At 40.2% G+C, this 23,477-nt stretch overlaps 1 protein-coding gene across 4 annotated transcripts in view; it reads left to right on the top strand.

Moving 5' to 3' along the window:
* Nucleotides 1-20,915: 20,915 nt before the first annotated feature.
* The window catches only part of PTPRM (protein tyrosine phosphatase receptor type M), a 488,729-nt gene continuing 486,167 nt past the window's right edge, over nt 20,916-23,477 (top strand). For all 4 annotated transcript variants that reach the window (XM_081323493.1, XM_081323492.1, XM_081323491.1 and 1 more), the window contains exon 1: nt 20,916-21,270. In XM_081323493.1, coding sequence (XP_081179619.1) covers nt 21,198-21,270 — 73 coding nt within the window. In that variant the 5' untranslated portion in view covers nt 20,916-21,197. The remainder of the gene's footprint in view (nt 21,271-23,477) is intronic.

Here is a 23,477-nt window from a genome sequence, read left to right as displayed (position 1 = left end):
AGCTATATGTGGCAATCTTCTATGTTTTCCTAAAATGTATTTCCACAGCTTTCATGTACCATTTTGGAGGTTCATTTGGTTCATTTTTCTTTGTTGTCACTCAAGTTTTAATTTTCCACAATTACATTTATATCAAAACATATTTTCTTAAATTAAAAATATCAAATTATTTTATTAGAAATTTGCCTTCCAACTATCTTGGAATTGGTATATTTGGCATGTTGATAGGTTAAGGCGTCTAGGGAGGGATTGTGCGGGTAGGTCAGTTCTAGCTGAAACAGGAGGTGGTTCTAACAAACCTTCTGTTCAAGACTTCATCCTTGAATCCAGCTGATCTAGACAATTTCACTAAAAAGGAAAGGTTGTTCAGAAGCTGGTCTGCCTCCATCTTAAGAGAGCCGTAGAGGAAGCACATTATCTGGACCCTTTTCAGTCACAATTCAGACTGGGCTATATTATTGAGATGTCTTTGGTCATGCTGGCTGATGTAGTGAGCTCAGGATAGAAGTGGTATATCTACCCTGGATCTCTTTGATTTCTTGGCAGCCTTTGACACCATGGTATCTTTCTGTACCAGCTTATCAGGCTGGAAGTGGGAGAGCTTGTTTATCAATGGTTCCCCTCCTTCCTTTGAGGCTGCTTGCAGTGGTTGTTAATGAAAGGCCAGTGATCCAGTCCTAGGCAAAGCACGTTAAGATTCTGCCCTCTCCCTTCTTCTTTTCAATATCTACTTAAAGCCACTGGGTCTGTTGGTGTGGGATACAGTATCTGCTATAGGCTGATGATACCCAGTAATAAATTTCTGCCCTGAACTGAGCAAGCAACTGTATTAAGTTCCTTTCCCAGTGCCTTGATCTTGAGGGTCTGAAGACACTTCAGCTCAACCCTGAGGGAGAAGAGATTTCAGCTCAAACCATGTAGCTATGGTTTTGGGTCTCCTAGATCCAGGAATTGGAATTTTTTTCATCTTTGATCCTGGACAGGGTGGCCCTACCCTGTTTAGAAGTGGTGTGTAATCTGGGATTTCTGGGTATGTAACTCCTGCTCAAAGGGCCAGTGTCAGCTGTGGCTTGGGGGACTTTATACAACTGCACATTATACCCCATTTACACCCATTACTGGACCTAGAGGTCTTGCTCGTGCTAGGTGATGCCTTTCTAATCTCCAGATTGTACCATTGCAACCTGGTCTAAATGGGACTAAACTCCATCTGGAAGCTTTAGCTGGTCCAGAATGCTGTGGCACACACACCTGGGGCTGTACCTCATTATGCCCAAGTGACACTACATTGCAAGCTGCACTGGCTCCCAATAAGCTTCTGGGTGTGATTCAAGATACTAGTTATCACTTCTAACGCCCAAGATGGTATAGGACCAGGTTACTAGCCACATTGCTTTTTTCTCAAGAAAACATGCCTGCTCCACTTTCTCCTACAGAGAAGCATGCTCCAGGTTCCCTTCTTTGAATTTTATCATGCAATAGGACTCATGAAGTGGTATCTTTTTGGTGGTTGTCTCTGTGCTCTGAATGATTTCCCCCTGAATGTACAAGTGCCAGCTCTGCTTGTTTTTACAGAATCTGTTACAATTTAGCCTTTTCCTAAGGCATTCAGTCAAATGGTTGCAATTTTACATTTTGTATTTTGGGTGGTTGTTATTTTTAATTGTTGGTATGATTATTTTTCTCTCTTTATTGCTTGTTTTTTGTTGTACGCTGCTCAGGGTCATATTGTTTGAATTGGGAAGCCCTGTAAATCCATTAAATAAATAAACAAATAAATAAATCTATACATATGCTCAGCTCAAAATAAATTACTGCCTTTAGATGCCTTGGAGATTGTGCAGAGAAAGCAAATATTGACAACATGGTAGCTCCCAAAGGTACTGTGGGTTTTCTATGTATGATATCAGTTTCTTAAGCTCTGTAAAGCATTTCAAATCATCGTTCAGTAAAGGAATACAAAAACTAAAACTAAAGAAATATAACTACAAAGATTTATTAGATAAAAATTATTACAAATAATTAATAAACAAACACGTACTAAAAGCAATCACAATAGCCAGAAGCAAATTAAAATAAATAAAATGCTTTTAAAAAAAACAACCTGCAAAATGTATCTTCACCGGTTGTTTAAATTGCTTCAGCTCTGATATTAATGTCAGTCAAAGTGGTAACACTCACATTCCTACCCCGCCCGCCCCAGAAGAAGAACTGGGACTATAATGGCTAAATACTCGGAATATATATATATGAATATCATCTAGTTCAGCGTATAGGTGTCAACATCTTCACTACCCAAAACCTCTACTTTTAATTGTGTTTGCTAGTTGAATTCAAAGCATAGTTTTCTAACTGATATGAACAGTCAGTACTAGAGACTATTCGAAGAATGTACCTTTTTTGCAGAAATCTGTAGTTGATGAGAGGCACATTCAGCACTGAGAATGATAAATTAGCAGTTTTCAGCTTTTTTTGTCTTCTGTTATGAAAATATTTTGATTTATAATACAGTATTCCACAGAGAATATTCGTGAGAAACCATGGATAACCAAGAGAACAAATAAATAGATCACTGAACAAATCAGCTCACAGTTCTCACTTGAGGAACAAATGATCAGACTCAAATTATCCCACTTCAGACACATTATGTGAAGATACAGGTCTGTGGAGAAGGCTCTGATGCTGGGAAAGGTGGAAAGAAAGAGGAAGACATCGAACAGTCAGATGGATGCATTTATTATGGTGGCAATGGAACAACTGTTGGCATGACCAGATTAGGCATTGATCATCATGGAAAAAATCTATATTATTAGGAGTTGAAAATAACTCAACAGTAGATAATCAATAAATTAATTCAGCACAGGAAGCTATGACTTGGATTAGATTATTAGAGATTGAAAGAAAACCACAGCAGATGGGGGAGGGAGTTTGCAGGTTTTGTTCTTTAGCCTACTGTACCAACTGTACCAACTGTAACAAGACTGATATAGACACTATTAGAGGAAAAGTTTACAGTTATGGCTAAATTTGAATTGGGGTATGTAACTAATATTCATATATTCTTAACAGTATATACTGACTGATTTAATTTTTTTTCATTTTATTCTTGATTTTGCTTTAATTATTTTTATTGTTATGTTGTTAGTTGCGAAGTCGTGTCCGACCCATCGCGACCCTATGGACAAAATTATTTTTATAACAGAATGCTATTGTTTGGAATCTATTACAAACCTTATCTTTTTAATTCATCTCATACCAGTTTTTTGAAAAATCCCCCCCTCCTCCAGTTCATGACCTAAGATTACAACTAGACACTTAGAACAAGGCGCAATAATTTTACACAATAATACTTAATTAAAACTAAAAGATACCAACTATAGAAGAAAAAAAGGGAATGGATATAATTAACACCAATGATCATACAGCTCTAAAACCTGGGGTGGGAAAGAATTTTAATTAAGACTGCAAAGTTAAATGCATTTCCCTGTTTTATATATATAAATATGTATATTCATTCATGTGTGCATACAAACATACATACACATACAAATGTATATACACACATTTGGATGTCTGTGTATTTTGCTCTTTGATGATTATAAAAAAATCTCTTTATAATGGGGAAGAATAAAAGCAGTATAGGAACTGAATTCCTGTATTTCCACAATAATGTCATACATCGCTCCTAGCAAGTTGAAACTTTTACCCTGCTGGATAATCTGATTTTGGGCTGTGCAATGGCAAACAATGATTGGTGACTTGTGGCAGCTCAGAACAGATTGAATATAAAAACTGAAAAAGGAAAACCTATATCCATCAGAAAGTTTAGATGGAACCCCATGTCAGAAGTTCTAGGCTAGATCTCTCTTTGAAGACTGCTATCACCCCTACTCCTTCTCTTAGACTAGAACAGACATGTCAAACTTGTGGTGTCATGTGACATTGTGTGACATATCGCAGCTTTTTCCCCATTGCCGGGCGCAGTTTCCTCGTGATGCATCTGGCCCGTGGGCCGGCAGTTTGACACCCCTGGACTAGACATACCCAGTTCCTGCAACCATTCTTCATGTTTTAGCCTCCAGCCCCTCCAGTCTTTTTGCTCTTTGCACTCATTTTAGAGTTTCAACATATTTTTGTATGTATTGTGGTGACCAAAACCAGATATACTAGTCCATGTGTAGTCTTACCAAGGCATTATAAAGCAATACTAACCCTTTACATGATCTAGATTCTATCCCTCTGTCATCTATGGAGATACTTAATCATCCAGGCCATGGTTGTCCCAACGGTTCTATCCCTGTTATTGCAGCCAAGCATTGCATTGACTGTTTTGTGGCTGCAGCATATTGCTGGCTCATATTTAAGTGGTTCTCCACTAGAACTCTTAGATTCGTCTCACAGTTATCTGCTACTGATCTTTAAACTATCTTGGGTATTGGGTATTCCTGCCAGGTTGATGTTATCTGTGAATTTAATGAGTTCCCCTTCTATCCTTCGCCCAGGTTCGCCTGGTGCGCCAGTTGCAGCCCTATCTAGACCGGGATGCCCTGCGTACGGTCATTCATGCACTCGTGACCTCTCGTTTAGACTACTGCAACGCTCTCTACATGGGGCTGCCCTTGAGGACCACTCGGAGGCTCCAACTGGTGCAGAATGCAGCCACGAGAGTTGTGTTGGGAGTCTCCCGATACTCCCATGTTACACCTCTGCTCCGTGAGCTGTATTGGCTCCCAGTTGTCTTCCGGGTGAGATTCAAGGTGCTGGTAATGGTCTTTAAAGCCCTACATGGCATGGGTCCAGAGTACCTTAGGGATCACCTGCTGCCGGCATCAACTTCCCTCCGCCCTGTGCGCTCCCACAGAGAGGGCCTCCTCAGGGTGCCTCCAGTCAGGGAATGTCATCTGGTGGCCCCCAGGGGGAGGTCCTTCTCTGTGGGCGCGCCGGATTTATGGAATCGTTTGCCGGTCGAGCTCCGGATGGCGCCCGACCTTCGCTCCTTCTGACGCGATCTGAAGACCTACTTGTTCGAACAAGCCGGCCTGGCCTGATGGGTGATGGGTTTGGGTTTTATTATTGTTTTAATGTATTTTAACTTACTGTTGTAAGCTTTTGGGCACCCTCTTTAATCTTTTTTAATTTTTGTATTCTTGTACTTTTATATGTTTGCCCTGTTCACCGCCCTGAGTCCTTCGGGAGAAGGGCGGTATACAAATAAAATAATAATAATAATAATAATTAATAATAATAATAATAATAATAATAATAATAATAATAATAATAATAATAATAATAATAATATTATTATTATTATTATTATTATTATTATTATTATTATTATTATTATTATTATTATTATTATTATCCCTTTTCTAAATTGTTTATGAAGATACTGAACAGTACTGGCCCCAAGACAGAATCTTGGGACATCCCATGTAGTTGTAGTTACATTATGGACTACATGGTGAGTGCAGTTGGTCAGCCAGTTATGAATCCATCTGATGGCGATGCTATCTAACCTAGATTTTTCCTCTAGGTGTTCACAGATTCATTGATTATTTTTTCCCAGCCTCTTCACAGATATTGATGTCAGGTTGATTGGTCTGTAATTTCCTGAGTCCATTCCCACCCATCCACCCCTTTTGAAGATAGGAACCCCATCATTTCTTTTCCAGTTCTCTGGTAGTTCCCTGGTGTTCCAGGATCTTTGAAAGATTTGGTTCAGTGGTTTTTAAATCACATCTGCCAACTCCTTCAGAATCCTGGGTGTAATCCCTCTGGTCCTCATGATTTGATTTAAGGTGTTCTCTTACCTTTTTCTTTTCTTTGCCTATTTTGACTTGGCTTTTATAATCTTATTTTTCAGAATTTCCCCAAACAATGGAAGTTGATCACTGAAGGGCTCTGTGATAGTACATGAAAGCAAGTTGGGTGACCTTGGGTCAGTCACTCTGTCTCATTCACTGAACTCATCTCACAGGATTATTGTTGTGGGGAACATAGGAAGAAGGTGTGTTCAATATGTTGACCACCTTGAGTACTTGAAAAAATAATAAAAGTGGGATACAAACAAAAAAAACAAGCAAATATGCCAATTCACCTAAAATGAAAAGTAGTAAAATGATAGTAGCCCAGTAGCATTGTATGTGCTGAATGCTGATCAGCCATCAAAGTGTTGATTGAACTTCACATGCAATGGAAATTAGGCATGTCCCTTTGTGATGTTAGCAACGACACAATCCAGCAGCAGATGGGTGTTACATCAATAATAGAGAGAATGCAAGAAAAATGTGGTGTGGCCATGTTCTATGAGTAGCACACCACACCATTGCCTGCTCCATCTATAATTTTCACATTGATGTCAAATGCCCTACAGAAGACCAAAGCAAAGATGACAGGACACAATTAGTGTGGACATGAAAATCATCCATTTGGACACCATCCAGTCGCTGCATGAAGTGGTGTTTGTTGATATGAAAAGCAGACTCTGCACCTGTGGGAAAAAGTTAGGATGAAGAATAATAATACACATGAATCAGCAAAAGCAGTTTCAAGAGGGAAAATTGGAGAGAAGGGACAGGGATGTTGAAGCACAAAGTCTTTTTTACCTAACAGTTCAGTGGGATTTTCAGCAACTCCGTAGAGCAGTGTTTTTCAATCTTAGCAACTCTAAGATGAATGGACTTCAGTTCCCAGAATTCTGGGAATTTCAGTCCTCCCATTTCAAAATTGCTGAAACAGAGAAACACTGCTGGAGAGATTTCTGAAAACTTTCTTTCCCATTATTTTTCAGAAGAAAACTGCAGTGAAATAAACTTTCAAATGCCTCTCTTTTAGATAAACAGAATGACAGTACTTCTTTATGTCACTGCATGGCTTCCGAAGGCTCTGGTATTGTGATTAGAAAAGGTATGAACTAGGAGAAAGCAGTTTTCATGCCCTAGCGACTATTTAGTGGTTAATTAGCAGTTAGTTTTTAACATTTACATTTGTGGAAATTATTCTGACTACTCATTCAAGCCTCTTAGTCTATCCCTCAATTCAGCCCATTTTAAAATAGACTTTTAATTCTCAACTTATTTTGCAATTTGCAACATTTCTTATGGTTGATGATATCTACTCACTTTTCAGACAATTCAAATGATTTTAACAAATCAGTGACACTTAAGAGCCTTTGCCAAGTATTTTTTTCCATTCTGCAAATATTTTCAACTGAGCACACATTTAATTTCTTATCAACTCGTGTAAATATACTTCTTGCTTATCAGGGGTATACATACCATTTAAATAAATTCCCATTCTTTTTCAGTGGAGTAACTTGCTGTAGGAAATATTTGTTTCCTCAGTGGACGTCTGCTATTGGTACAATAGGCAATTGATGGGAAAATGATACATGTCTAACTTTCATGCTTCCATTTTATCCTTCTAAAGTGAAGCTCGTGCAGACAACCAATAGCACCATGGAAAAATCCAAACCATCTTTACTTCATAGCTATAAAAAGGATACATACGTAAGAGTAGAAGGCAACTACAAATGGATGGCTTGTACTAATTGCCAAAAATATCCATTCATTCCGATTTTACTTACCAGAGAATTAAATATTAAACTTTTGAGTAACACAATAAGTGAAATCAACCATTAATCATAAAATAAATGCTTGAATACCCACAAGGTATGATTTCTTTAAATACAACCTCAATCTGTATAAGAAACAAGGGTCAATGAATTTTTATTTATTTAGAAAAGAGTGTAGTCACCTGCCTTAAATACATAACTGAGTGCTGAACTGTCCATACAAAAACAATATAATACCCTGTCAACCAATTAAAACAAACTAATTATTTTAAAAACCCTTTATGCACTATACACAATTCTTCAAAAGCAGAAACACATATATTGGATTCCCCTAACTAACATAATGCTCCTAACACTTGCACAAAATGCTATGTTTGAACAGTCTTTCACAAAGCCAAGAAGGCTGGGACTATTTGAATCTACACAACACTATTACACAGGGCAAGACCATAACTAAAAAGCCTACTTCCTCAATCCACCACTATTTAAAAGAGGGGACCTTCAGCAAAAGACAAAAAAAATTCACTTCAGATTCATGTGCCAGTGGGTAAGTGAAGTCAGGTTTTGAATCACTTTGAAATATATTGCTGACAAAATAAATGTAACATATCAGACATGATATCAGTTACAAGAAGAAAAGAAATTTCCATTTTATTTCCAAAAATAATTGACTGGGATGAATGGAAATGGAAAGAAAGCAATATGTGTTGTGCATATATGGTAGTAGAAAAATAATAATCAGATTGCACTGGAGTAACAGTATTGGACTCTTCCACGGAGTGAATTAAAATTACTGATACTTTGATTTATTAGCAAATATTCTTAATTGCACTTCAAATGGCATGTTCAATTACCTCAACTGCCAAATCAACAATTATATGGAGAAGGCCAATAACTATTGCTAGCTATGATTCTAATCACTGCAATCATTCTACTCTTGAAAGTAAGCTGGGTCACAAGCCACTAAAAAGGTACTATTCTACTGGCGCATTGTTTTTCTGTCATAGTTTTTAAGAATTAGCTATCTCTTTCTTCAATGCATGTGATTATGAATCAAGATTTTAGAACAGTCTTGATCTAAAATAGAATGGTACCTAATCCAACATACTAGTTGGTTGTCAATTTAATAACATTATGTTTATTATCTGTGCCGCAGTATAAAACTCACCTCCCTGCCAGCTTGGATTTATATATTTATAGGAAGGTAGACTTTATGCTGACAATCTGGGGCAAAACCGAAGCTTTGTAAAATCTATGTACAAAATACAGAAATACAGATTTATTTATGTTACAGGGAAAACCATTACAGTACTTTCTTATAAAGAAATCTGTGAAATTGAAGATTAAAAGTGATATATATATAGAATACATTATAATGTACAGTATAAAAGTGATTAATGTGTCTACTTTAGGATAAACCTTCCCTTGAACTGAACACTGGTAGTCCGTGCTTAACAATGGTAATTAGAACTGGAATTTCCATCACTTAGTGATGTGGTCATGAAGTACATTACATGACATTACGTAGTCCACTACCATTATTAAGCAAGATCACAAGTCATTAAGTGAGGATCTCCATAAAACATCTGCTGGCTTCACACACAAAAAAGTCAACAGAGAAGTCGGCAGAAAGTCACAAGTTTTGAGTAGCTTGCAAACAGGTCAGTGGGAGGGTGAAGTAAGTGGCTATAAGTAGCAATATTTATTTTTACAGCTAATTACCTTTTGTGTTTCCTCCTTGTCTACTATTCAGTAAATTGGACTGAGGCCTATGAAAACTTTTCCTACATAGCAATACAAAACTGGTAATCTGTAAGATGCTACAAAAGTATTAACTTACATGTGTGTAAGACTTCAGATGATTATGTACGTGTGATTCCTTCAGAGAATAAAAGGAAGCAGATGTTAACAGCAAAGAACTGAAATCTAGGACAGGAGGTATTTTGTAACCTTTTGTTTCAAGACAGCTTTAGGTCTGACTGAAATGAGTTCAGTATTTCAGTTCCTTATGACATCATTGCACAAAATTTGTAGTAGTAATTTTAACATGTGTAGCACCACCCTCTTAGGGACCGCTTAAGTCCGCCCCCGACCTCCCCTCCAAGTGGCCACCAGCCCAAGGAGGTCTCTCAACATTGGCACCTCATGTAACACAATAGTATTCAGTCATGATCGGCAGCCCCCCAAATGGGGTGGTGATAGTTGCTGTCTCTTGATGGTGACTTATGTGGGATGATGTTGGTTGATCTCAGACAATAAGAACTTACAGGGAAAATGGTAGTCAATCTCTAATGACAACAACTTGCCCAGAATGATGTTAATCAGCCTCTGGTGACGGCAACTTGCCTAAAACAATGGGGATCAGTCTCTGGTGACAGAAACTTGCCTAAAACAATGATTACCAGTCTCTGGCAGCAACCACTTGCCCAGAACAATGGCAGTCAGTCTCTGGTGACAGCAACTTGCCTAAAACAATGGTGGTCAGTCTCTGGTGACAGCAACTTGCCTAAAACAATGATAGCCAGTCTCTGGTGGCAACAACTTGCCTAGAACAATGGCCATCAATCTCTGGTGCTGGCAGAGGCCTCCCTGGTCCGCTTTCCTCACCCACTCTGACCTCACTTCATGTAATCCCTTTTTATCTCCCCCATCTGATCCTATAAAGAAAAAAAAACCCTTACCTCCCACTAAAAGACGTACCGTATGTCAAACTCTTTCATAACTCTCCCTCTGCCTAACTTACTCCAATGAGGGAAAGGAATTAAAACTTCCCAAATTACCCTCTCTCCCTCTCTTCGTCTGGCCTACCCACAGCAAAAGATGAAGAAACAATACAACTTCACTTTTCCCCACCCCTCTCTCTCTCTCTCTCTCTCTCTCTCTCTCTGCCTGGCCTGCTTCCAGAAAATGGCTCCAGAAACTACTCTCACCCTCTATCCCTCCCTGCCTGGCCTGCTTCAAGCAAACAGCTCCAGCAACTACTCTCACTCTCCCTATCCCTCCACCTTTTGTCCAGCTTGCCTGTAACAAAGCAAAAAAGGCAAACGCGAAACCCCAGCTTCTTACTCTCTCTTCAATCACCTGGCTCAGAACCTCAAGCTCCACCAAGCCTTCTCTCTTCCTCCTTTTTATTGGCTTCCTCCTCATTTTTCTTCCCTCCTCCAAGCCACGCCCCACCACCAGACCCATGGCAGCTGCTGGAGCTCCTCATCTTCCTGCCTAATCAGCAGGGCTCCTGCAAAGCCTCTCAGCTGGCCCCATTCTCACCCCAACTCCGCTACCCACGTCACAAGAGAAACTTAAAAGAAAACAGATAAAAAGTCTTCTGGAAAACAGGAATATTGTAATTTGAAGGAATACTGAACATATCTAGAGAAGTGGAAATAAGCTATGTTGTAAAAAAAATGAGCATAGCATATGCAATTTGTCTTCAGATAACTGAAGCAGAACCAAGAATAGTTGTAAATTAAATCTGGGTGGAATGTGCAAGCCAATGGAAGTTCAGTCTAAATTTGTGAAGAACTGAAAACAAAAGAGGGCACTAACCCTTCCTGTTTGTACTGCAAGCGAACAGATCTTTCATTTTCAAAACGTTGCTCCTTTTTTTGTGATAACCGCCACACTTACTGGAGTACTACGTGAAAAAAGCTTTGTAAGGGATGGAGAAATAGGATGGCCAGGTCATACTCTATTATGTCCACCTGAAAAGAGACAACCCTTTTTTTAGCACTATAGCACTTTGTAGCACTGATATGATTACAAGGCTAAAATGTTTGGGGACTTTAGGAAGACAAATAAATGCAGGGCAAAAGTATTTCTAAAACACAGAAACAGCCAGACTTGGGGTAAACAGAATCTTATCAGTAATAACAGCACAAACAAAGGGTCACAGAGGGAAGCAAAAATAGCAAGCCTACCGATATGAAGGTGGCATTAGTGAAAACATAAATTCCTGTCAGAATAATGGACTAAAAATATGAGTTTTGTTGGTTTTGTTCATAACATTGAGAAGGAAAATATGTCTCAAGGTAAAGAGACATGTTTACATTGGCATAAATAACATTGTACCACTGGAAAAAAATCTTTAGCAAGTAGCAAATATCATTTTATTAGATCTATGATTGTTTGCTATGCCGGGAAAGAATTCTCAACAATATTGCTCTTTTGAAATTTTTTGCATTGGAAATGAAATACCAAATCTGCTATCCATGTTCAGTCTTAGAACTCATTTTATTCTTGGAATTGGAGTGGGAACAAAGTGCTTCTCTTTGTGATACATTCTTTGAATTGGACAACTTTATTTAACTTTTGATTCTCTTGGCAGTATTCAATAATAGCCTGCTTGGTCATGTCCTGTTTATGCTACAGCCACTGCGTGGGTCCTTTCCTGGGCTAAAGATGTGGGTGGCCTTCGCCACTGTACCATAAATAAAATGGTTAAGTACTATAGCTTAAAGGTAATTTTCACATAGTCCCTCATAAACTACCATGAAAGTGACCTGTGAGCAGGTTGACTTTTGCTGCCTCAAAAATACAGTATAATGCACTTGAAAGACAACATGCAAAGAACATCCATCATGAACCAATCAATGCCCACTTTCTTTTCTACTGTTCAAATAATAGTAGAAGTCAAACTTTAAAAAATACAATGAACATCATTCTATCCACTGAGCTGTCATGGCCGTGGATTAAAAATTTCCTCTTATTTTTGAGAGTTAAGTAATCTCAAAATTGCTATACAAAAAAACAGTAAAAAGATGTTTGGCTGTAAAAAATATGAACACTTCAAAAACTTCCTGGTTACTTTGCCACTATTACTATGTTGAATTTAAAGGCCTTTTAAACTTGTAAAGATGTACTAATAACATTTCAACATTTCAACTATTTTACAACTAGGTATTTTCTGTAACAGCTGGGACCATGTTTTTTTTTATTGAAAAGTTTTACAATACATTTTAAAATACAAAAAACTCCCTCCTCCCCCTCCCCCCTCCCCAACCCTCCCCTCCCCTCCCCCCTCCCCGACTTCCCAGAGCTGAATACAGGGTATAATAATACAAACAAAAACTAAAATATGCTAACAACAAAAATAACACATTAAGTTCTATCGGACTTTAACTCTCCATAATCATAATATTAATAAAGTAACAAATGACTAATCATACATCATAAAAATCAACTACTTATTCAAATGCTAAATGGAACTTTTTAGTCCCATATTTATTCTGAATATATTCAATCCATCTTCTCCATTCCACAATATATCTCTGTTGCGATTGATCTTTCAAATATGCCGAAATCTTTGCCATTTCCGCCAAATTGGAAACTTTCAAAGTCCACTCTTCTATAGTCGGCAATTCCTCCTTCTTCCAGTATTGCGCAACTAAAAGTCTTGCCGCCGTAATTAGATTCAACATCAACTTAGTGTCTATTACAGTAGTATCTGTAATAATACCCAATAAAAACAATTGCGGGGAAAACTTTATCCTTTTCTTAAATATCTTTTGCATATTCCACCAAATTTTAATCCAAAAAGCTTTAACCTTTTTACAAGTCCACCATATATGAAAATATGTTGCAGCTGTGACCATGTTGATATGGTGGCAGTGAATTTATATAAAGTATACAGAAAGGGAAAAGTTGATAGCTGTCTTTAACCCAGGGGCCAGAATGCAGGCTGAGACAAAAGTTCTTGTCCATGAGAAAACTGACCTCTTCAAAGGTTGTACCAGCTTTGCTGTGGTTTGTAATAAGACTGAAAAGAGACAAAATTCAGCAGTCCCCAAATATTTAATATTGTAAGATTAATCAAGTTCAGATTCAGTCTCAAAGTGGTGAAAAACAGAGTAGGAGTCGTTTGTTTCTCTACTACTTGCATTGAAAGGCTTGTTATCTATTTGTCAAAATGTACTTGCTGCTTCAGAGGTCAATGCTGATAGAGAAATGCATATTCTTGTTGGTTGAGGCCAAGGCCAAGGCCAAGGCCAAGGCTTTCACTTTCTCACAGTGGCCAACCAATTGCTGACAAAGAAGAGTCAGAGACAAACTCTTTTCTCATTGTTGCTTTCAGTGGAGGGGTTCAACTATGTGAACAACTGGTTCTCTGTGTGGATGCTGCTTCCGGAGGTCCATTCTGGGCCTGGGCAACAAAAAATTAGCTACCGTTTCTGCTGAAGTGGTGCGAACCGGTTGAATCCCACCACTGGTTGCTTTCCTGAAATGGATATTTGGGGGCACTATCTACGCAGCATGTAGGTTAACACTGAATCTTCAAGACTAATAGAATTCAATAGATCCATCTTCCATGAATTTGTACAATTTGTCCAAGGAATGAACATGACGAAAAAAGAGTTTCAGAAAAGATTATTCAATCCAGGAAAAAGAGGAAAACAAGAAGAAGAATCTCAAATAAACTTCGTCTTCATTTTTCTGGGTATAAGATGGGGTAGAAATTATCATTAACAGCCTTTTAAGATTCTGTTACTCTATAACAATGAAGAACATTCCCTTAATCCTCACTGTGCTAGTTTTTTTTTATCTCACCTACTTTGAAGAGTTGACAAATAGTACTCCAGGTTTATTTTCAATCCCCTTTCTAATACCTAGCATGGAATTTGCCCTTTTAACAGCTGCCACACACTGAGTCAACATCTTCATATTTCCTTTGACTGAAAGACCTTTTTTCTGATCAGAAAACTAAAAATTAGTATGTATATGTGTGTGTGTATAAACTTTATACCCACATATGCATCACTTTGTAGTTATTTAAAATGAATCATGTGTGCTATTTGTTTCACCATTCATCAAATTTGAAGAGAGATTCCTAGAGCTCTTAACAGTTTTAGTTTTCATCAAAAGCAGAATTGTCATAAAATAGTAAAAAAATGCTTTATGCAACTTCAATGAATAAAGGTTGCTAAGTTTCCCTTTTCAACAATCTTAATTATTTTTCTCCAAGCAGATCTCCTCTTTTGCTAGGCTTTTTCCATGACAAGGTCAGTGTATGTAACACCTCTGCTGCATGAGTTGCATTGGATGCCCATTTGCTTCCAAGTCCAATTCAAGGTGTTGGTTATGACCTTTAAAACCCTTTATGGCATGGGGCCTGATAGCTTGCAGAACTGGCTTCACCCCATTATATCAGCTGGCTAGTGTCCTAAAGCCCATCCCACAACTTTTTTAATCTTGAACTTTAATTATTTTATTCCTATTTTAATTGCTTTTAACATAATATTTTATATAGTTTTTTGTTTTATGTCTATTAATCAAGCATCCAAAGTTACTCTATGACAGAGATGGGCAGTTTTTAAATATGATATATAAATATATAAATTACTGGAAGTCAGATAAGTACATGAGTGGTCTACTTTGATGTCAGGATATTTGTCAGTATCCTAAGAGAGGCAAGGAAAGCAAAGGCTTCAGATATGAAAAAAGATGTGGCAAAATAACTATTTTGGAAGAGTTCAGAGACATTTTTATGTTAAAATACATATTCATAGGTATACAAATACATGTAGTATAATTTGTTTTTGACTCTGTCTTGATCTCATCAGTGCAATATACAGAATATTCAATAGCATTACTGTATTATGTAAATTACAAATTTAAAATAGTATTTGTGTCATTTGATTTCATTTCCCAATGGACAAACATCTCTTAAATTTTGCCCAAAATATCAATCCCAACGTGCCAATTTACATAATTAATTCTCTTTGTTGAAATGATATTTGTCTCTCTCTCAAAAAAAGTTAACCTTGGTGCATTTTCAGTATTTGAAAAGTTTTACTAGATTCTGGATCAAGTTTGTTGATCCAAAAGCATTTCAGTGCTTTAGTGAGTTAAAATATATTTCAGAATGATCATAATTAGTTGGTTGGGTGATTGGTATATATGTGGATCTAACATAAGCTCTGTAAATAGCCTAAAAACAATTCCTATGCTTCTAGCCAGACTGTCATTGTGCCATTATATTTTATGCCTGTTGCTATTTTACATTTCCTCTATGCTGCATGCCTCAGAGCAGCACAGGGCCAGAACACAATGGGGAGGTATATTCAGGCTCAGCTGTCAAACATGGAAGGTGGGGGAGGGAAAGAAGGAAAGGGAATGATTTTATGAATTGCGCAGCAAGTGAGAGTGGATTTATTATCACACATGGAACTTGGGTATTGCTTTTAGGCTTCTTCATTTTTATTTATGATGAAACTGCCTCATTATTTTTCTGATGGCGAGGGGATGAGCCCTGAGACTGAGTTCTCTAGTTGCCATTGTTGACAGTGCAGCTGAGGCTCTGGTGTGATGCACTAAATGAGAAAGCTAATGAGACACTTTTGTGAGCTCTGGTTTTCACAAACACACCCTTTCTCCTCCAGCTGAAACAGCTTCCTGCCAGGAACACAAATCCTGATCTGGCTCCTCTGCAAACAAAGCAGCTGTGGGGAAGAGGAAATGCACTCAGTTTCCTCTAGGGCTCCAAAACAGAATGACAAAAAGGAAAGGCACCAGACTCAAAGAAAGAAAGAGAAATGGGCAGTAGAAAATGACAACCCCTCTGAATATTTATATCTCTCTTCTTCTGTAAAGGTAACCTATGAGCAACCAGGTTCTTGTGCTAAATGTATATTTTATTATGAGATCACCCAAAATTGGGAAACCGAGGGATAAAATATTTGCACCATTCCAACGTGTTATATCAGGCTTGCTCTTTTGAACCGGTAATACTGTATGCTACCAGTTTTTCAGTGAAGACAGAGCAACAGATTTTGCTTATAGGGAGACATAGAAAGTAAGCACTCGCTTATAAGTTAGTTTGTTAGATTTCTATCTCACCTTTCATTCAGGAATTCAGTGAGACAGACACAGCATTCCCTCCTCCCATTTTTATGCATAATAATTGTGAGATTTGGGCTAAGTGGCCCTAAACATCCAGTAAGCTACTATGGTTAGGAGTTGACTTGAAGCAAGGTCTTCCTCTTCTCAGTTCCAGCAACAACTTTACCAATACAATCACTTCTGCCTATGATCCAAGGATTGGTCACAGGAGGAGCAGCAATGTTTTCATCCGATTCCTTTTTTTTTCTTTGAAGAGCACAAAGGTGGGGATTGAGTTAAATCAACCAGTTTTGCCCTACAATGCCAGTTAAGACATGCAGTATAGATGCAGTAAAGGAGGAAGTCTTTCTCAACGTTTTTATATTCTGTGGAGCAAGGACTGGGAAATGGTGCCCTACCCACTCACATAAACTCAGTGGTGGGATTCAAATATCTGAACAACCGGTTCTCTGTGCAGATGCCGCTTCCGGAAGTCCATTCTGGGCCTCGGCAATGAAAAATTAACTATCGGTTCTTCCGAACTGGCGCGAACTGGCTGAATCCCACCACTGCATAAACCTTAAAAATGGTAAAGGTTCCCCCGCACATGCGTGCTAGTCGTTTCCGACTCTAGGGGCCGGTGCTCATCTCCATTTCAAAGCCGAAGAGCCAGCGCTTATCTGAGGACGTCTCCGTGGTCATGTGGCCGGCATGACTAGACGCCAAAGGCGCACGGAACGCTGTTACCTTCCCACCGTAGTGGTCCCTATTTTTCTACTTGCATTTTTATGTGCTTTCGAACTGCTAGGTTGGCAGAAGCTGGGATGAGTAACAGGCGCTCACTCTGTTACGCGGCACTCGGGATTCGACCCGCCAAACTGCCGACCTTCTGATCAACAAGCTCAGCGTCCTAACCCACTGAGCCACCGCGTCCCTATAAACCTTACCCACTGAGTAATCAAGGAGAGGAACTGATTCCCTAAGGCAGGAAGAAAAAGAAGGCACTTGATTATCCTTCTGTGTACCGCTGTACTTTATTTGTACAATTTTAGCACTTAGCCTGAGGAACAATCCCTCCAACCAGATTTTCAAAGCTGAGGTAGGAATTTACAGGCCTAAAGCCACATGTCCCCTCAGTCTTATTTCAGAAGCCTTTGCAAGCAAGCAATTCAGAGCTCTGGTAAAAGCTATGTGTCTAATCCCTGGCAACCTGCTCTGTAGGATGTAGAAAGAGAGAAAGTAGGGGTACTGAAAAGAGAAAAGAAATGTAAATATAAGAGGACTGCCTATGTTTGGCTAACATGCTACTTACCTACCAAGTGTTTTGGTTTCATCTGTGACTGACATTCTGCTATCACATGAGATTCCACCTCCCACAGTCTATAGGGAAAGATGAAGTGGTTTCCATGACTAATTTTTTTCCCCTGCAAGGTTCAGGCTCAAGAGGAAAAAATGCAAAGGCAGCCATTCATAACGCTTGTTTCTCCCCAAGCAGCAGAGCATAGGAGACGTTATATTTGGTCACTTTTTCCCCCTACAAGTTTTCTCCAGTGGGTACTGCAGGATGGTTAAGGCAGAGGCTGAGATAGTTATTATTTATCATTTGACGATCTTTCCTTACAAATCATAGCAATACATCACCTGCTTTCCTTAGAAAATGAATGGCATTTCTGCATTGTCTTTCCTTCATTTGATGTCCTCCAGATGGATTGGGACTTTCATTCCCAAAATTCCCAGCTATAAAGACTGAGCTGTCTGGAAAGGATCAGCTTGAGAAAGAAATAAAACAGATTCTTGTAAGACGGGGGAAGTTTGAAGTCTGGACTGGTGTTGATGCAGTTGGTGTTTACTTAGTCATGGAGCTATTTCAAAGATTATATTAACCTCTGTACAGTGCAAGGGCTTCATTATATATCTTTTAAGTAATCACGATCTGTTATATAACAGTCTAGAGAATTTGCCTTTTTAAAAAAATAAACATTTTACTGGTGGGTTTTTCTATTGAAATTTAGAACGTTGCACTACATAACCTATGAGTTTGGTCTAGTCTAGTGGTTAAGGTACTATGCTAGAAACTGGGAATTTTAATCCCATCTCAGGCTTGAGGCCAGCTTGGTGACTTTAGGCTGGTCATTTTCTCTCAGCCTCAAGAAGGAGGCAATGGCAAGCACTTCTCAAAAGTGCAGGGACTAGTCCAGACATTTGCTAGACTTCCTCAAAGGAAAAAAAAACCTAGAACTGTATACTGAAGTTTAATTTCCCATAGTTCACGTATACGGAAGTCTGTTGTTATGGCTCATTAAGTCAACTCTGCCTACTATTGATTAATGAAGAAGTTCATGCAGATTTCATGAACATTTTTGGAAGTGGCTTACTAGTACCTTCTCCATGGAGCTGAGCCAACACTTTTTCCAGTTATGTCATGAACCCTCTTCACGGTCCACACAAATCTTAAAGAACAGCCCTTTTGTGAATGTGTATGATTTCATGACTGAATTTAAATAAATTAGGGGTCTTTGGTGCTCTCTGAACTTGTTTTCTTGCAGACATTTCATTACCCAAACTAGGTAAACATCATCAGTGCTTAAATAAATGTCAGACAAGTTGTTTTTATACCATAAAACCACATATACACATCAAGAGATGTTGAGAGTCTAGAAAGAGTACAGAGAAGAGCAACAAAGATGATTAGGAAACTGGAGACTAAAGCATATGAAGAATGTTGGAAGAATTGGGTATGTCCAGTTTAATAAAAAGGACTAGGGCTGACATGATAGCAGTGTTTCAATATCTAAGGGGCTGTCACAAAGAAGAGGGAGTCAAGCTAATCTCTAAAACAGGTGTGTCAAAACACTCAATGTCACATGATGTGTTGTGATGTATCTTGACTTTTTTTCCATTGCCGGCAATGGAGTGTGCACAGTTTCGCCATGACGCATCCCACCCATGGGCCAGCAGTTTGACACCCCTGCTCTAAAACATCTGAAGGCAGGAAAAGAAGCAATGGATGGAAACTAATCAAGAAGAGAACCAAGCTAGAACTAAGGAGAAATTTCCTGAGTTAGAATAATTAATGAAATAACTTGCCTCTAAACATTGTGATGTTTTAAAGAAAAGATTGGACAACCATTTACCTGAAATGGTATAGGGCAGGGGTGTCAAACTCACAATGTCACATGACGTGTCGTGATGTACCACATTTTTGCCATTCCAGCAATGGGGTGGGCACAGTTTTGCTATGATGCATCTGGCCTGCGGGCTGGCAGTTTGACACCCCTGGTATAGGGTTTCCTGCCTGAGCAGGGGGTTGGACTAGAAGACCTCTAAGGTGCCTTCCAACTCTGTCATTTTGATAATCTCTAATCTGAAATGTGCAGTTTAGGCTAGCATCCCATAAGTACGGGTGTGCTTAATTAGCCATCTGGGTGTTTTTAATATGCTAAGGAAGAACTTTTTAATTTTGGACCTTTGAGGGGGAAATTGACTGCCCCCTAGGAAAAATGCAGCATTACCTTTCTTAGTTCCTGTTTGGACCTATTAACAAAATTACCAATTACAAATCCACAATCAGCCAGCTAAACTAACACTACCTTTAACTGAAGTGTTTGTGGTCAGCCTCTTTAGCTTTTGGCATTTTGACTGAAATATCTTTGGTAAATGACGAAGTAGGTGTTGGCTAACTGCTGGTTCCAACAATCCCTTTATCAAGCAAAAGCATAGGCCAATTAAGATGGACTTGCTCTGACTGAAGCTAATTCATGGCTCATTTGCAAAAAAAAACCCCTGCCCAACCCCTTAATATATTAAGATTTATTCTGAGCTTGCACACGGAACGTTTCCTTTTAAAGGCCACAAAAGGGCCTGCAACAACCAGAGTAACACAGCTGTTCCAAGTTCTGTATTGAGGTCGTCCCACCATTTTCCGTCTCATGGGGTCAACACCCTCCGCTTTAAAGCGGGCCGAGTAATATTGTTTTGTTTGCATTTTCAAGTGTCTGAAAACATGAGGTTGCTGCACCAGGTCCATAAAGCGAAGTCTTGGAAATAATTTCAGGTTTCGTCTCTAAGATAGGAAGACTACGACTGATCCGTCCGGCTACGCTGCCGTATTACACAAACTTGGATAGTTTATTCTAGGCACGGGACTCCCTTCTTTCCTGCTATTTCTATGGGCAGTTCCTGTTTTAGCGCCTTTTGTTTTCCTTCGCTCGCTGTTTTCTTGCTCGGGTCCGCTGCTCACACCGAACCCCTTCTGGGGGGGGGGAGCGGCATTGGACGAGCACGCCCGTCCCGTTACGGTAGCTCGCTCCTTCCGCCGCGGAGAAAGAAAGAGCAGCGTCTTCCGAGTCGCCAGCCAGGCCGGCGGCTGCCGGGGGCGCTGCTTCTGTTGTGCCGCCACTCGCCCTCTAGCGGGAGAAGGCGGCGCTGTCGGCGGCTGGGCGTGACTTGGCAGCTTGCTTGCTCTCCGCTGCCTGCTCGCCTGCCTGCCTGGGGGGAACCGCGAGTCAGTGCGGGGACTCGAGAGCGAGAAGCGAGTTGGTTGCGAAGACTGCGCGGCGCGGCGCGCTCGGCTGAAAGGCTTGCCGGGCTGGAGCGGCGCAACAGGAAGCGCGGGCTGAGCGGAGTTGCCTGGCCGCCGGCGGGACTGCTTGGCGGCGCGAGGAGTAAACGGAGCGGCTTCTTGGAGAGCCCCCTCTGCGCAAGGCGGGCGCCGTTCAGAAGGGGCCACGGAGGCGGCTGTGGCGCCTCTCCTAGCCTCTCCCCCGAGCTGGGAGGGCCGGAGAGAGGTCTTTCTCCAAGGGAAGGAAATATGGGGAAAGTTGAAACTTGCCTCCTGACTTTGGCTGGACTTTTGCTGGCGACGAGAGGGGAGACGGTCACAGGTAAAGACACCCATAGCCTTTCCCCCTTCCCCCTTCCTCGGGCGAGCTAAAAAACGGAGCCTGGGCTCCTGGAGCAAGATGTGGATGGGGAGTCTCTCGTGGGTGGGCTACCGTCGGGTACTGGAAATTATTTTCCCCACGTCGGGGTGTGACCTCTGGAGCGGCTGCCAGCATGGGAAAAAAAATAGCCGGCGGTGGGGGTGGGGGGGTGGGAAGGGGAGAGACGCCTGGAAGCGAGCAGGGAAGTTCCAGGCGCGGCGGGAGGGAACCCGTTAGTCTGGCTGCCTAGTGCAAAAGTGCAAAAGGAAGGGGGAGAGACTTGGATCGAGTCTGGCACGTTGGAGCCAGCCACGGAGAGGCGAAGAGAGAAACCTCCTCAGCCTGGAGATCGGGACTTCGGCCAGGGTTTGGGACGAGCTTTAAAGGCGGTTTAAAGCCAGAGCTTTAAAAAACTTTCGGCTGGTGGCCAGCAGCTTGAGGGCGGTGGCGGGGAGGTTGACCAAATTCCCAATTCCTTTCTCTTTTCGGGACGCTCCGTCCAGGCAGGGCTGGCGAGGAGATGGATGTTTACCATTTTGCACGCTCAAGCTCGGTGGGCTTCTGCCGAGCGACTGGCCGTGGAGCGGAAAGGCTCCGCTGCTCAAAAAAAGCATCTAGGCGCCCTCTGGACCTGGCCAGCTTGCACAGACAACCGGACTGTGTTCAAGCCCTCTGACAGCGATTGATAACATGGCTGGAGATGCAGAAAGGGATGCATCTCCGGAGCTGCATCGAAAGCCAATGTGGCTCCTCTAGAAATTGATAGGGGGGGCCGTTTGTGGAGGCAAATTTGGCTCCTCAAGAAGTTGACGTTTGTGACAACTCACCGACAACAACAACAACAAAAAAAGGGAAGCAGCATGTGTGCTTTGTTTCCTTCCCTTCGCTTCTTCCAGGATTTAACATCTACCAATTGGTGACAGCAATATTCATCAAGGCATAACTTTTCTTGTAAATGAAATAAATCAACCTGGCAGCTTTTTATTTTGGCAACCTTTCTGCTCTGCCTTTCTTCTCTGTCCTGGGTCTCCTCGGTTATGTAAAGCAAAACAACAAGGTTAAATGACATGTGTATATGTTTGTAGTGCACATCCTCCTAATTTTGGCCTGTAACTGGGTTGCGAAACAAGACATAGCTGGAAGGAATGAGTAACTTCAGACTGTTTTGCTTTCCACACAAAGCTTGAACTGTAAAAACCTATGGTCGAAATTGAAGACATCTGGGTTCCGTGTTGTGTGTTCTTTGATCAGGAGCAGAAGTAGGACTAGGACTTTGCTTGCCTCTATTGCAGAGTGCACTAACTTGGTCTTTGTGTAACTGAATTTTGGGTTTTAAAAATCCACACTTATTTCTGTTGAAATAGTCTGGGTTAATGAGAATGTTCTAGTTAAAGCTCAGAAAAGGCAAATCTGTGTGGTTCCTCAAAATTCTCTTCTCCCACTGCTCTTAATTCAGGAGGTTCATAGGTGCAAAAAGGTGTTCCAGAGTTTGCCTCAGTGAGAAACACAGCATTGAGGAAAAGCTCCCCCTGGTTTCCTCTGTTCTTATGCATAGCTGTGAATTATGCTCAGTGTTTCTATTACTGGAAATCTTCAAATCCGTGCTTTAATTAGCTCTTGCGTTATTCAGATATAGCTAAACCTCACTGCCTAGCTATATAATTTTCTTGATGTTCTGTCAAAACTGTTGAGAAAAATTATTTCTGTTGGATGTTCAGAGTTATGTGCAAGTGCCAACCAATAATACTGATGTCCTTACTTTAATAACAATACTGTTTTAGTACATCTCTATAGTGTTTGATGTGGTATAAACTGATTTTCATGAAGTGAGAATACAGATATTTTTGTAAGTTAATGACTTTTGAACCAGTTAACATTTGTTGGAAGTGGACAGTTCTATGCTAAGTTGGTTGTTCTTACAACTATCTGGATCAATCTTTCTAGAAAGAGAAGATACTACATATGTTACCATTGACTGTTTGTTCTAACTTACTGGAAGATGAAACGGTAATAGAATAATTTTTTGTATAATTATATTCATTGCAGAATTAAATCTTCTGTGGTAATATTCGACCATGAAAAGAAATAAGTAGAATGTTGAATTTTAGGGAGAACTACACAAGACGTAGCTAATTATATCCCGCTGAAAGTATCATTTGTTTATTCAA

This window comes from Vipera berus (genome assembly GCF_964194415.1).
Source record: "Vipera berus genome assembly, chromosome: 3".
Taxonomy (NCBI): domain Eukaryota; kingdom Metazoa; phylum Chordata; class Lepidosauria; order Squamata; family Viperidae; genus Vipera; species Vipera berus.
This window is presented reverse-complemented; position numbering and strand designations above follow the sequence as displayed.